At 37.3% G+C, this 16,089-nt stretch overlaps 1 protein-coding gene across 1 annotated transcript; it reads left to right on the forward strand.

The window, feature by feature from the left end:
- Positions 1-2,171: 2,171 nt before the first annotated feature.
- Positions 2,172-6,734, forward strand: LOC121268646 (probable LRR receptor-like serine/threonine-protein kinase At3g47570). Its single transcript, XM_041172979.1, is given in 5 exon segments — positions 2,172-2,965; positions 3,072-3,215; positions 4,091-5,677; positions 5,680-6,075; positions 6,219-6,734. Coding segments are annotated over 5 exon segments (3,255 nt in total). The 5' UTR covers positions 2,172-2,190; the 3' UTR covers positions 6,572-6,734.
- The last annotated feature ends 9,355 nt before the right edge of the window (positions 6,735-16,089 follow it).

Here is a 16,089-nt window from a genome sequence, read left to right on the forward strand (position 1 = left end):
AATTTGTTACTAAGATGATGCTTCAATCAACACCTCAGAGTTCACATTTGGAACTTAACCAAGCATTTATTGTAAACTCTGATATGTTGGTTTAGTATTTTCAAAAGCCTAAATTGTGGCCTTATTCTAGTTTACTTCTACGCAAGTGAAGTAATTGACTCTACAGAGATTTTGAACTATATTGTAAAAGAGTAATGTATATATAGTCGTGAAGTGTGTAAATACCGTATAGTCGTTTTGAAAAAAGAATGAGGTTCATTATTAAAAAATTAATTTTTTTTATGTGAGTCATGTACTTATTAATTTTTCTCAAAATAATTACACGGTGTTTACACATTCACGATTCCAACTATTATTTCTCATTGCTGAGGCCTAGAATGAGGGAAGAAAAAAAAAAAAAGTAGCTCATGACATGGTTCCTGCAACTCATGTACTAATGTGGTTGTTCTCATCTTCATGGAGTTTGGCCAACCCAATGTTAGAAATCTTAGGCCGTTTGGATTGCAACATATTCCCATCTCAACATCGTAAATATAAATATTTTTCAATTTCAAAATTTCTAACTTTATCCCCTTCAACCTGATGAGCAGTGCTCATGTTAAGCTTTGAAAACTTATTTCCAAAAATGGCTTAGAAAAACTGGGTCTGCATCATTGATCATGATAGCCTTCAGAATCTCACGAAGCTTTACTACAGTTGTTAAAAAAACTTCAGCTACTGGCTTGGCATAGTTGCTTTTCTTCCGTTGACAAGCATCACATTCCATTACACATTTTTGAATAACGGTCTTGACGCTTCATTCCTTCCCAATAAAATGACTCAGCTATTTTCTTGTATGTTCTGATCAGAACCCTCAAATGGACCTCAAATTTTGAACTGTGAAATTCTTGCAAAAATTGATCATTAAGGAAGAAGACAACGGTATTACGACTCTGCCATTATAAAAAACAAAAAGAAAAGGCAATCATCTTTTTAATACGGGTCTTGCTACGCGTAATTAAAGAAAACTTAAAAGAAAAAAAAAGGGACAAGACGTGAGTGCAATTGAAAAAGTGAAGTAAAGGGTAAACGGTAGAGTAAGAAAGAAAGCAAACGAAAAGTTAAATAATGGAAAATAAAAGAAACGGAAAAGTAAACAGAGAAGAAAAACGTGCAAGACCCGACGTGAAAGAAAATGGAAATATCTTTACCATAAATTAATTATATAAAAAGAATTTCATAAATTGATGTGACTTGATATTATGAATGAAAAAAGTTTACATCTTCACATTTGACCAAAATATTTATCAATATTAAAATTTACATCTTCATTAATCTACGTTTATGAGCGGAGAGATTGAAACCCAAAATAAAAAAAATAAATTATTCTTAGACAGCAGTTTGCTAAAGAGAAGTGGTCGGTTGGAGGCAATTGAAGAGACGTGTTGGTGGTTGGAGGCGATTGAAGAAGCACACTGGTTAGAGGCGATGGGTCATATTCGTTTCTTTTTAATTTTTTTCTGTTTGCTTTCATTTTTCACTTTTCCATTTCTTTTAATAAAACGCGTGGGGTTTTAAGTTAGTGACGCTTTTCCATTTGCTATAACATGTGGGGTTTTAAGTGTATATTTTTGGTACTTTTTTTTAGGTACAAAAAGCATTTCTCATGGTCTTAATTATATTGTTGATTACTTTTTTTAGCGTATAAACTCAAATCTGATTCAACTCTAATTTCTTTTTATTTTTATTTAATATAATAGATTCTTAAAATTGACTCAATTTCCTACCTATTATTTTTTCTGATAAGGATATAATCAAATCTAATAATTCTATTTTAGCATCATTTAAAAAATTAGAAAAGTTTGAAATTTCATTTTGCTGATTTTTTTTTTTCATTTTCATCATGTTTTCAATAAAATCTAAAATTTTATTTTGCTAAAATTTTTTCTTCATTTACTTTGTCAGAAGAGGCGATGCTGGGTGGGGAAGATGGGTTATGGCATTTTCTTTCACGTTGGGTCTTGCACTTTTTTCTACTCTGTTTACTTTTCCGTTTCTTTTATATTCTGTTACTTTAGCTTTTCGTTTGCTTTCCATTTCTTACTTACCATTTTCCGTTACCTTACCTTACCATTTTCCGTTACAGCACTCGTACGTTTTTTTGCCTTTAAGTACGCGTAGCAACTTGCAAGACCCCGTACGCTATTACTCATGGCGAACCCAACTTCTTTCCTATTCCTCCTTTCTCTGACGCTGCTTTTGCTACAATCTTACCTATTTAGCTTTGTTAATGCAGAAATTCTAAACGTTACCACCGATAAATCTGCTCTTCTTGCATTGAAAGCTCACGTTTCTTCTAATGACCCTCACCATGTTTTGATAAGCAACTGGTCCTCCAACACTCCTATTTGCGCTTGGGTCGGTGTTACCTGTGGTTCTAAACATCTCCGAGTCAGAGCTTTAAACCTTTCCTACATGGACCTTGTAGGTACCATTCCTCCGCACATTGGAAATCTTTCGTTCCTGGTCAGTCTAAGCATAGGCAACAACAGTTTTCATGGTTCATTGCCAAATGAGTTGTCTCGTCTTTATCGGTTGCAATTCCTAGACTTGAGTTATAATGAATTCAGCGGAGAAATCCCACAGTCTCTATCTAACATATCATCATTGCAGCGGATTATTCTTCCATATAACCAGCTTTCAGGCTCCATACCTTCCTCTTTATTCAAGATGCCTAACTTGCAACAAATTGTCCTCCTCTCAAATAAGCTTTCAGGTCCAATAACCTCCCTTGACTTCAATGCGTCTTCACTACAATACATTAACCTCGGTCATAACGAGTTATCTGGTGGACTACCAATGTTTGATCATCTTCCCAACTTAAAATATCTTTCTGTCTCCCAGAACCATTTCTCTGGCGTACTCCCAGAAATAGGGAACTTAACAATGCTTACATCGTTACGCCTTTATGATAACAACTTTGAAGGTACATCTGTTTAGGTTTAAATGATCGATTGACTATATATTAATATATTCTTTAGTTGGTTTGCAAACTCCAAATTTAATTTCTGGATCGCTTAAATGTTTCACAGGTACAATTCCATCCTCGTTGCTGAAGTGTACACAGCTGCAACTTTTAGATATGTGGAATAATAACTTCACAGGAAGAATTCCCCCAGAAATAGGGAATTTAACTATGCTTAAGACCTTATATTTTTCCCGGAACAAGTTTGAAGGTACGTATGCTCATAATTAGTCTTGTTTTAGCGAAATTTATATGGTGTCCGTGTCATTTATGTAGTATGATTGTTTTATGATCGTATCTGATTAATTAAGTACCCTTTCAATTGAAAGCACAAAAAATATTCCTCCATAACGTATGTGCATGGAAACTAGAAGATTTTGCTTTAGTCTAGGAAACAAAGTGAAGAGGATAAATAATCCTTCACTAATTGCTCCTTTCTTATAAGCATCTTTCTTACTTACTTTTCATTAATCAATAGGACTTTTATCCAATACCACATGCAATCAATAACGTCTGGTAGTACTTGAAAGTTGCAATTTTTTTTTTTTTTTTTTCCCACCATGATCAGAAAATGAAAATGGAATGTTAGGTAATCAATTAGAATAAAAAAAGTCAATTTGGATAATGATCCATAATTTGCAATCCAACTCTTTCTATTATTTCTTTCATTTTAAATAGAGATTCACAATTAAGCTTGCTATTGTTCATCCCCAGTTCCCCACAATATAATAAAATCCCTGTGGGAATTAATTTATAAGATCAAAATCAGAGGAAGAATCCAGGAAGACTGTTTTCTATGGAAAAATCTTTTGCATCCAAATATCAATATTAAATCAATCCAAGAACATGTCATTCTCTTTGTCATGAGTCCATAGCAGGGCTGAAAACTGAACCAACCAATTTTTGTTTTTTATATAAATATATATAATCGGTTGGTTGACTATTTTGAACATAGTTCAAATTGGAATCGAATTGACCGACATCTGTTTTTCTCGATTTAAACTACTGATCACTAACTTGTATGATTCACTATATGCACTTTTTTAATAAACATATATAAGAATTATTATTCACATATTTGTGCAGGTGCAATACCGAGTCAAATTGGAAATTTGCAAAAACTAGAGCTATTCATTATTGAAATAAACTATTTTTCTGGACCGATTCCGTATGAGATCTTCAATATCTCAACTTTACGAAATATCTCGTTGGCATCAAATAATCTCTCAGGTGACCTTCCATCAAATATGGGCCGTTTTATTCCTAATTTTCAGTTCCTTGCTCTTGATGATAATGAACTGAGCGGAACGATTCCCAACTCTATTGTTAATGCTTCACAACTCATCATCTTAGATTTGACTTTGAACTCATTCTCTGGCTCAATTCCAAAAGCAATTGGTAATTTAAGGCTCATCCAGAAGCTGTTCCTCGCATCCAATAAGTTCACAATTTCGTCTTCAGAACTTAGGAGCATTTTCTCTTCTTTGTCGAGCTGCAAATATCTCACATTTTTAACTTTGTCCGAAAATCACTTGAATGGCATCCTTCCCAATTCCGTTGGGAACCTCTCAACCTCTCTTCAAAATCTTCAATTATATGACTTCAACATTCAGGGCAACATTCCAGAAGAGATCGGAAATTTAAGTAGCTTGATTGAATTGATCCTATCCGACAATGAACTGGGAGGACCTGTTCCAAGTACAATTGGAAGATTGCACATGCTCCAAGGTTTGGCTCTTGATGGTAATAGACTAAAAGGTTCAATCCCAAATATGCTCTGCCATTTAGGAAGCTTAGATACACTAAGTTTATGTGGTAATGAGCTTCATGGACATGTTCCTGCATGCATAGATAACATGACTTCACTAAGAAATCTTGACTTGGCTTTCAACCAATTAACTTCTTCAATTCCTTTGAGCTTGTGGAGGCTTACAGATCTCTTGTTGGTTGATTTATCATCAAATTCTCTTAATGGCCCTCTATCTGTAGATATTGGGAATATGAATGTCTTGATAGCATTAAATTTGTCAAAAAACCAAATAACAGGTCGTATCCCAGTTACGATTGGTAGGCTAAAAAATATTGTCAATCTATCTTTGGCAGTCAATCGACTAGATGGCTCAATTCCTACATCTGTTGGTGAATTGGTAAGCTTAGAGGTTTTAGATCTTTCCTACAATAACTTATATGGAGAGATTCCCAAGTCCTTAGAAGAACTCTCATACTTGAAACATCTAAATTTGTCATTCAATAAACTAAAAGGAGAAATTCCTTCCAGAGGACAGTTTGTACACTTCCCAGCTACATCATTCATCTCAAACAATGGACTTTGTGGTGAGGCTCGAATGCAAGTCCCTCCATGCAAAGGAAAAAAGGCCATAGGAAAGCGAATACTGAAATATGTGTCAATTGCAGTGGGGTTAATGGTACTTGGAGTGTGTCTTGTATTTTTCTCAATAAAATGTCATAAGAGGAACACTAAATTGTCACATGACACGAATTCAATGCCTTTAGCAACATGGAGGAGAATTTCACATCAAGAACTTATTCGAGCAACAGAAGGGTTCAGTACAAACAACTTACTTGGAGAAGGGAGTTTTGGGTTTGTTTACAAAGGAACACTCTTAGAAGGTACAACTGTTGCTATAAAAGTTTTCAATTTGCAAGTGGAGGGGCATTCAAAAGCTTTCACATAGAATGTGAGGTATTATGCAATATTCGTCACCGAAATCTTGTCAAAATCATTACCGCTTGTTGTAACATGGACTTCAAAGCCTTGGTATTAGAATACATGCCTAATGGGAACCTAGATATGTGGTTGTACTCCGAAAACCGTTGCTTGAATATGTTACAAAGGCTAAATATAATGATTGATGTGGCAACAGCAGTAGAATACCTTCATCTTGGTTACACAACACCTATTGTTCATTGTGATCTGAAGCCTACCAATGTCTTATTAGATGAAGATATGGTTGGACATGTCGCTGATTTTGGCATCTCCAAACTCCTTGGTGATGGAGTTTCTCTAACACAAACAATGACTCTCGCTACAATTGGATATATGGCACCAGGTGAGGTTAAGTTCCATGTTTACCATTCTAGTACATACTCTCATATAAACACAATACTTTTCTATTTTGGTAATATATTGACCCTTTTCATTTTAGTACCATATAATTATATTTTCTCACGATAAGTTGTAACATATGTATAGAGTATGGATCTGAAGGACTTGTTTCTACAAGGGGAGATGTGTATAGTTATGGCATTTTATTGATGGAAACTTTCACAAAAAAGAAGCCCATAGATGATATGTTTACCGGAGAAATGAGCTTGAAGTGTTTGGTACAAGAATCATTAGCCCCTTTTGTACTTGAAGTTGTTGACGCCAATTTGTTAAGTAGCGACAATGATTATGCTGCAATGGAGGAGTGTTTGCTATCCATCATGGGATTGGCTTTGCGTTGTTGTGCCGACTCGCCTGAACAGAGGATTGGTATAGAAAATGTTTTAGCTACACTCAACAAGATCAAATTGAAGTTTCTCAAAGATATTAGTGGATGCTAATCATGTGAGAGAATAAGGTTAGTTTATAGCTATTGATTTCATGTTTATGGCTTTCCATATGGTAATATTTATAGTAAATTGGGACTGTCCTAAAATGAGACTTTTTTATGGTAATTAGTTTGCCATGGGACTTACTAGCTAATAGAAGTTAGGAGTTTACATATGTTGCAGCTGATGATTGGAGCTAATATCGTTAGCATCCAATGGGTTTTGAAATCATATTCAAAGCATTAATGGAGGCAAGCAAAATCATTGTTTCCACTCTTGTGGAATGATGGAAGAGGAGATATTTATTTATTTATTTTTCATTGTGACGTTTGTATATATCATTGTTTGTAGATATCATTGTGACATTTATTTAGGGTGGTTTCAAGTATATATGGAATCTTACCTTTTTCTGTACATGCAGTTACTTGAAAATTGGTAGGCTTTTTGTGTACATGTTGCTTTGTACTTATTTTCATTACACTATAGATATACACTCTTTTAGAAATCCTCCAAATCACTGGAGGAGGAGGCCCCTCCTCCTCCTTTCTCCATCCTTCTTATCTCCATCCCTCCTTCCTTCCTCCTATCCCTCTTCTTCCCTCTTTTCTCTTCTTTTCTTAATTTATTTTGTTTTCTTCAAGGCTGAAAAGATGGATGTAAGACCCGAGATCAGCAACAAGCTGCTTTCTAAAATTTCTGGATTTATGCGTATGGAAAGCTAGTTGATTTGTCGAATATTTATATGGGCCGATAAATATTTTTCAAGAGACAAGTAGGAATATTGTAGAGTTTTGGTTTAAGGCCCTAAACTTAGAAAAGAGTCATTTCATTTATTTATTTTATTTACTACCATACTTGGACCCAAATGTTTTAGAAATGGGCCAGCCCAAACCCGTGGGAACTTAGGATTCCACTCCATGCACACTCACGTCTCCCTCACTTCTATTGGATTTGTGTTGTTTTTCGTTGGCTTATATTTAACCCTTCTTGCATGAAGAAAACTGCAGAAAAGTGTTGCCGTCTCCTTCCTCATCTCTCTCGTGCGCTGAAGCCGCCACCCTCCCCAACCTCCATGCTGTCGCTGCCTCCCGTTACTTGCTAGCACAGCCACACACGGAGTCATCTTTGCACCTCCGTAAGCCGCCATGACCCTTTCAGCCTTCCGCCTCTGCACTTTGACGTACGGACCGAGGGAAAGCCACGCCCAGCTTGTGCACCATAACACTGCCGCTTAGCACTCCCCAAGCCCTCGTATCACAGTCCTCTGTCCCCCACCGTGCACTTATGCAGTGCACCACCCATGACCAGCAGAGGAAGAGCATCACCACGGGTAGCACCACGTGAGACGCCGAGTCCACAGATCGTACGGCAAGAGACTCACCCACGCAGGCCAAAAACCAGTCTGCACTTTCATGATTTTACTCAACCATCACACGGGAACCGCAACTTCCCAAGGAGGTCAAGCCGCTGCATGCTCCTCCACAACGTTGCCATAAGCCACCACCGTGACCCAGACGTGAACCCACTAGTGTAGCCACCATTAGCCATCCCGTAAAAACCTCTGTTCCTCACTCCCGAAACAGAGGATGTGTTCCTCCTATCAGAATAATAGAATCACCTCTGCTTTTAAGCAAATAGATGGCGGGCGGAATAAGCAACTCTGCCAAAGCATAACAGCAACATCACGTTCCACGTCCGTTTACAACCAACAACAGAATATTCCTTACAAATAACCGTAGAGAAATCTGTTGAGATTTTACCTCAAGTTATCAGATTTTTATTCTTATTCTTTTATTCATTTTTTCTGTTTTGTATAAATGTAATCGTAATCACTTAATTTCAGAGAAGTTTTTCACAAGTTTTGTATTCTTCTAACTTGGTATCCAGAGCCTTTGACTAATCGTCAACCATGGCTGCCACATCTTCTCCTTCTCCCTCCCTTTCTTCCTTCTCTCATATCATCAGTACCAAATTAACCAATGAAAATTACCTCTTATGGAAAGTGCAAATAGCTGCTTATCTTCGGGGTCAGGATCTGTACTTTATGTTGATGGCACAAGTCTTCCTCCAGCTGAAATTTTACTTGATTCGTCTGGCTCAAATCCAAAAAACAACCCAGCTTATACCTCTTGGCAGCGGACTGATCAGCTCATTCTGAGTGTTCTTTTCTCTTCTCTCTCAGACTCCTTGCTCGGTCATGTTCTGTCCTCTAAAACCGCTCGTGATCTCTGGGTTTTCTTGGCTTCCATGTTCGCATCTCACTCTCAGGCTAAGGAATTTCAAATCCAGTTTCAACTCACCAATCTCTCTAAAGGTGACCTTGCCATGACTGACTATTTCGGCAAAGTTCGTTCCCTTGTTGACTCTTTAGCTGCCACAGGTAACAATCTTCCCGATAAAGAGATAGTCACCTATCTTTTAAACGGGTTAGGCTCTTCTTATGATGCTTTTATCACTTCTGTTACCACACGGGCAGAGCCCATTTCATCTCATGAATTATACCAACTACTGTTAATTCATGAAAGTCGTTCATCTCACCAACATAGGAGTACCAACTCCTCCCTTGAGCCTTCTGCTAATCTCAGTGTAGCTGGAAATCGTGATAATCGTGGACGTGGTGTTTTTCGCAACAGACGTCAAGGACGTGGCAGGGGTCGTCATTTCTACAACAATCGTGGGGGTTGTTCCTCTTCTTAGAACAACTCTTCACAGCAGCAGTACACCTCGCATCGACCAACTTGCCAAGTTTGCAACAAATCAGGCCACATAGCTCTCTAATGCAGATATAGATTTGATCATGCTTATCAATTTGAAGTGCCAAGATCTTTTTCTGCAAATTACACAGCTCCAGACTCACTATCAGACTCCTCTTGGTATCCTAACTTTGCTGCAACTCATCACATTACTAATGATCTTAATAACTTGAATGTTTCATCTGAACAGTATAGTGGTAGTGACTCAATCCATGTTGGAGATGGTTCTGGCATACCCATCCAAAATTTCGGTGATTCCTGCCTCTCCTCTCCTTCTTCTTCTTTTTTTCTCCGTAACTTACTCCATGTCCCAGATATTACCAAGAACTTAGTATCTGTTCTTCGTTTTTGCATTGACAACTCTTGCTACTTTGAATTTCATTCCTCTCATTTCAATGTGAAGGACAACAAGACCAAGAAGGTGCTCCTCACAGGGCCAACACGTAATGGACTCTATATTTTCCCCTTCAAGTCAGCACAGCCAAAAACTCCTACCACTCATCTTGGCGAAAGAACAACACTGGCCCAGTGGCACAGAAGGCTAGGCCATCCTTCCTTAGCTCTTGTTTCACGGATTCTACATGAAAACGTCTACCAGTCTCTTCGTTTAAGTCAATTTTTTTTTTGTTCAGAATGTCCACTTGCTAAGGCTCATCAGTTACCCTTTTGTAATAGTCGGGCCTCTTATTCACAACCTCTTCAATTGCTATGTGCTGATGTTTGGGGTCTAGCTCCATATGTTTCTCGTTTGGGTTTCAAATACTATGTTTCATTTGTTGATCAATTCACGCGTTACACTTGGCTATTTCCACTCAAATTTAAATTCGATGTTGTTACTGTTTTTAACAATTTTTTGCCATAGATTGAGAGGTTATTTAATTCTAAACTTATTACTCTTCAAACAGATAGTGGGGTAGAATTTAATCCTTTAACTCAAATATATCAAAAATTTGGTATTACACATCGATTTTCGTGTCTTCATACTCATCAACAAAATGACCTTGTTGAGAGAAAACATTGACATATTGTCGAAACAGGCCTTGCCTTGTTGGCTCACTCGTGCTTGCCATTTACTTATTGGGCCGATGCTTTTGAAATAGCTGTCTACTTGATTAATATGTTACCTTCTCCTACCATTAAAAATCGGACACCTCATTTCCTCGTTTACAATTGCGAACCTGATTATAAATTTTTAAAGGTGTTTGGTTGTGAATGTTGGCCACATATTTGGCCTTATCTTTCCAACAAGTTTAATTTCAAATCAGTTTCATGTCTGTTTCTAGGCTACAGCCCATCTCACAAAGGCTATAAATGTCTGGACCCAAAAACAAATCGCCTCTACATTTCCAGGGACGTGATCTTCAATGAAGTTTCTTTTCCATGTTCACAGCCGCGGCCCACTCCATCTTCCAAGCCTACACCCATTCAAAAGGTTCCATTACCCATTTTTCAGCCTTCTATTCTTGGGCCTGGACCTGGATCCAACCCATCCCCTTCAAGTCTTTCTCCTTCAAATCCATCGTCTACCTTGCGTCTACCCTCTTCCTCTGCAACTCTTTCAGTTTCAGACTCCACCCAACCCACTCCCTCCACTCAGCTTGCTCCCTCCATCCAACCAGTTCCCTCCACACAGCTCGCTCCCTCCATCCAACCCGCTCCCTCCTCATCACTCATCCCGCCACGTTCACCCATTATCACTCGTGCTCAAACCCACTCTGAGAGACCACGAATATTTTCGGATGGCACCATACCATACTCCTTTAGGTATTGTTTTACTACTTCTCTTACGGTTCCTGATGAACCTTTGAGTTTTTCTGCAGCTGTAAAATTTCCTGAATGGTGGGATGCTATGCACCAAGAATTCACAGCGCTGCAACAGAACCAGACCTGGAGTCTAGTTCCGTCCACACCCACGGCCAACATCCTTGGTTGTCGCTGGGTCTATCGCACTAAAACTCGTGCTGATGGATCGTTTGAAAGAAGAAAAATGAGATTAGTCGCAAATGGCTATCACCAGTAGCATGGCTTAGACTACACTAAGACTTTTAGTCCAATAGTGAAGCCGTCTACCATCAGATTAATCATCTCCATCGTTGTTACACGCTTATGGCCACTAAGACAACTTGATATTCAAAACGCTTTCTTACATGGTTGTTTAACTGATGATGTTTTTATGCAGCAACCACAAGGTTTCGTGGATCCTGTACATCCAACTTACATCTATAAGCTTCACAAAGCCATTTACGGGCTCAAACAAGCCCCACAAGCATGGTTTGCTCAACTCTCTTCATGGCTACTGGATTATGGCTTCATGTCTTCCAAAGCAGACCCTTCTCTTTTTATTCTACATCATTCTAATGTCCACATTTATTTCTTGTGTATGTGGATGACATAGTCATCACCGCTTCCCAAAATTCTGTCATTGATAAATTAATACATGACTTCGGTCGTGCCTTTCCAGTGAAGGATTTAGGAAGTCTCTCCTATTTTCTTGGCATTGAAGTTGTTCATGCTCCTTCTGGTTTAATACTCTCTCAACGGAAGTATATCAAAGCTTTACTCACTCGAAGCAACATGCTTCTTGCGAAGCCCATTTCATCTCCCATGGCCGCCGCTCTTAAGCTGTCCAAATTTGATTCTCCTGAGTTTGAAGATGCAACTCTGTATCAAAGTATAGTTGGTGGCCTCCAGTACTTATCACTAACAAGACCTGATATCTCCTTCGCAGTGAATAAAATCTGTCAATTTATGCACTCACCAAAGACTACTCACTGGAGTGCAGTTAAAAGGGTGCTTCGATACCTCAAGGGCACTATTAATTTTGGTCTATTGTTCAAACCTCAGCATGCTTTACATCTTCAAACTTACTGTGATGCCGACTGGGGGAGTTGTCCTGATGACCGAAGATCGACTGGTGGCTTCTGTATTTATCTGGGCTCTCATTTGATCTCATGGAGCTTTAAAAAGCAGAGTATGGTTGCATGGTCCTCTATTGAAGCAGAGTACAAGTCTCTTGCTTCCTCTGCAGCTGAAACAATTTGGCTTCAAACCGTGCTTCGTGAACTTGGCATCTCTCTCTCGTGTGCTCCAACTCTGTGGTGCGACAACTTAGGAGCTAACTATCTCTCTGTAAATCCAGTTTTTCACTCCAAGACAAAGCATATGGACATAGACTTCCATTTCGTTAGGGACCGTATAGCTGCCAAACTGTTACAAGTATCTTTCTGCAGCACTCATGATCAAATCACATATGTCCTAACAAGCCACTCGTAGCAGAAAAGTTTCTTCGCTTTCGGTTGAGTCTCAACGTAGTGCACACTCCCTTGGACTCAAGGGGGCATATCAGAATAACAAAATCACACATGCTTTTAAGCAAATAGCTGGTGGGAGGAATATGCAACTCTGCCAAAGCATAACAGCAACATCACGTTCCACGTCCGTTTACAACCAACACCAGAATATTCCTTACAAATAACCGTAGAGAAATCTGTTGAGATTTTACCTCAAGTTATCAAATTTTTATTTTTGTTCTTTTATTCATTTTTTCTGTTGTGTATAAATGTAATCGCAATCACTTAATGAAATCTTCAGAGAAGTTTTTCACAAGTTTTGTATTCTTCTAACTCCTCCTACCTTGTGCCACTACGACAACTGCCCACCGAGCGCTCCTTCATGTTGCGGCCCCAAAAACCACCGGCGAAGATTTCCGTCACCCCAGGTCCGCCTCACGCCACCTCTGCTTGCTCATCCCGTAACCTCTCTCTCTCTCTCTCCCTCTCTCCTTCACGGTTGACTCTCTCTCCCTCTCTCAATGTTTAGCCACCACCTCGCCGACGTGATCTCCGCCACCTCCTAGTCCTCGCGCTGCTCCTCCACTCTCGGTGAGTATGGCGTCTCTGTTGCATGTGTTTGTTCTCAATTTTTCGTTCCTTTTTTTTTTTGTGTTTGTTTTCCCAAACAGCACATACCTTTTCTTTCCCAAAATGCCCCTATATCAGAATAGTTCAGTGGGCATAAGTTTTTTTTTTTTTTTAAAAAAAAAAAAACTCGCTTGCATAGTTTTATTTGAGGTATAAGAATATATATAGAAAATATTTATGTTTTTAAAGCAACTAGTTTAAATATTTGACTACCAATTTTTCAGTTTAGAATAATAAGATGTTAATTTTATTTTAAATACTCTAAGACTAATTAAGTCTATTTTAATTAAATTGTATTTTTGCTTTGCCTACCTTAATAGATTTTTGATATAATTATGTTACCTAATTTTAAATTGATCTCATTAGTAAATAGGTTAGATTTTGTGTTTTGTTCGGATTGATTATTGGGACATTGATGAATTTAGAAAATGTGACGATATTTTAGGATTACGTGAAGTTAGGTTTTTGAAGAAATAAAATAGGTCCTCTTAGAAGCTTAGGATTAAACATCGAAATACATGTTTAATTAGAAATTTACGAGAATTACGTGATTATTTTATAGGTGACGATTAATTATTGTTCGGCATTTTGAGAAAAATTCTGGAAAAACTAAGAAGTCCAGGTAAGCGGGGTTCCTATACTAGACTTTGCATAAAATAAAATGAGCTGAGGTTGATTTTTGAAAAATATACATATTTGGTTATGAAAATAAATTTGAACTACCTCAGTTATTTGTTCTGCATTACTCATTAGATTATATTTAAGAAGAAAGTATTTTCTGTCGTGACTGGTGTGGACATGAGCTTATTTTTGACATTCTGTTTCTAAACTTTGAAAAATAGAGCGAATATGAAATTTTATGCATAAATTATGATGTGATATGATTTTGTTCTGTCCTGAAGATTTTTTGTACTCTGATATGATCTGATGTGATTTCTGAAAACCTCTGGCATAACATTCTGTTTCTGTTTCTGTTCCGTTTTGACCTCACCACGGGTGTAAAACTGTGGTCTCTGTTCAGGTTGGTACCAAATTTTCTGTTTCTGGTGCACCCACTTTGGAAACAAAGTGGTTTTTTACGTGGTCTTTCCTATGTGCACCCTCGGGGCTCCAAGAATAAATGAGGGGAAGATTCACATTCTGTTTCTGCTCTGTTAGCTACCGAGATTTGCACAACCCTACCACGGGGGTAAACATGGTATTTGTTCTGATATGATCAGATAAGATGTGATGTTTTAGTTTATGCTATGCCAAAGAGATTTTGATTATGAATATTTTTGAACTTTCGCTCTGATATTTTTGATAACATGCTCTGACGCTGTATTTTGAAAACAATATTCTGATTCTGCATTCTGAAAGAAAATATTTTGTTCTGCATTCTGAACTCTATAAATGCTCATGTTTACACACTAGTATATGTCCTCTGCTTACTGAGTTGTTGATAACTCACCCCTTATCTCCAATTATTTTTCATATAATTTGATGGTTCAGCTGGAGAACAAGAGTAGGAGGTTTTAGCAAGGTGTGATGTCCGTAATGGAATAAGTACCCGAGCGTACAAGTGTTTATTTGAGAGTCGTAGTTAGAAAACTGTTTTATTTTTGGTTATTTTGATTTGATGAGTTAAGGATATTTTTGAGTTTTGGAGAGTTTTTAATTTATGTTATTGAGAATTTCTTGGTTGTCCCCATGAAGGAACATAGATATTTGGGTTGATTAAATGGATTAACATTTTATGGAGTTTTCTAGATTTTATAGTTGTGTTATTGAAGTTTGATGTTAAGTATTAAGAGCTAATTCTCTGGACCTTCGGGATCGGGGCGTTACAATGGATCTACAGTTTGACACCTCTTGCCATCAGATCATTCAAATCTGACTTTTATGACTGATTTCGAAGTCTACTGAAGTAGATCTAAACTGGAAGTCATCCTTTTTACATCTATCTTTCTACTTTCATTGTTGTTTTCTTTTGTTTAGTTAAAAATAAAAAATAAAAAAGAGATCGTCTCTTGGACTTTTTGTCCGTAGAGGTTAAGTCCTGTTCTCCCATGGAGGGTGGAGTATGAGTCTTTATTTTAGGCAGAGTGCTGCCTCTTAGACAGTTTATTTCAACAGTAGTTAAGACCATATATACCAATCACAACGAAATTCGTGTACTGGTTGGAGCTCCAAATGCAGTAGTTGGCTTGTGATCTAGAATTTTTCTGAATGTATCCAATCATGGATGTAACTTTTCTCTGATGAATAAATGCACCCAATTTCCCATAAAACAAAAGTACAGAGCAACACGAATTCTTGCAATTTTCAACCCAAGTCTTTTCAAAATCATCATTATTATATCATGTAAAAAAGCAGTCAGTCTAAGGAAGCAATTACTCTGCCAGATTTATGTTTACTATACAAGAATTTGATCAAATGGTTGAGAACCTCAACCTAAGCTTTCTTTTATTCACTGGGAAAAAAATTAAAATACTTATGCCAATGTCAATGATGTGATTTATGCAGGTTAGTTGTATTTTCTCTATTTCTCAAAAGAAGTCAAAAGATTCATATTAATCTCATTTAATTATTACAATTTTATTAAATTTTCACACAAAATAAAATGAACAATTCAGCTTTTTCAAATTTTAAAATAAAAATAATATTAAAAAAACATATTCTAACAAAATTTTATTCAACTTTTAATTTTTATTTCAATTCATCTCATCTCATCCATAAAAACAAATGAGGCCTAAATGTGTTGGACAATTCTTCAACGGACCTTTAGCATAATGTGTTGGTAATGATTTGGTGGTCAAATCACTTATGTAATGGGTATATATGCTATATTAATTAGATGAGACGATATTAATGGACT

Source organism: Juglans microcarpa x Juglans regia, chromosome 5S, assembly GCF_004785595.1.
Source record: "Juglans microcarpa x Juglans regia isolate MS1-56 chromosome 5S, Jm3101_v1.0, whole genome shotgun sequence".
NCBI classification, from domain to species: Eukaryota; Viridiplantae; Streptophyta; class Magnoliopsida; order Fagales; family Juglandaceae; genus Juglans; species Juglans microcarpa x Juglans regia.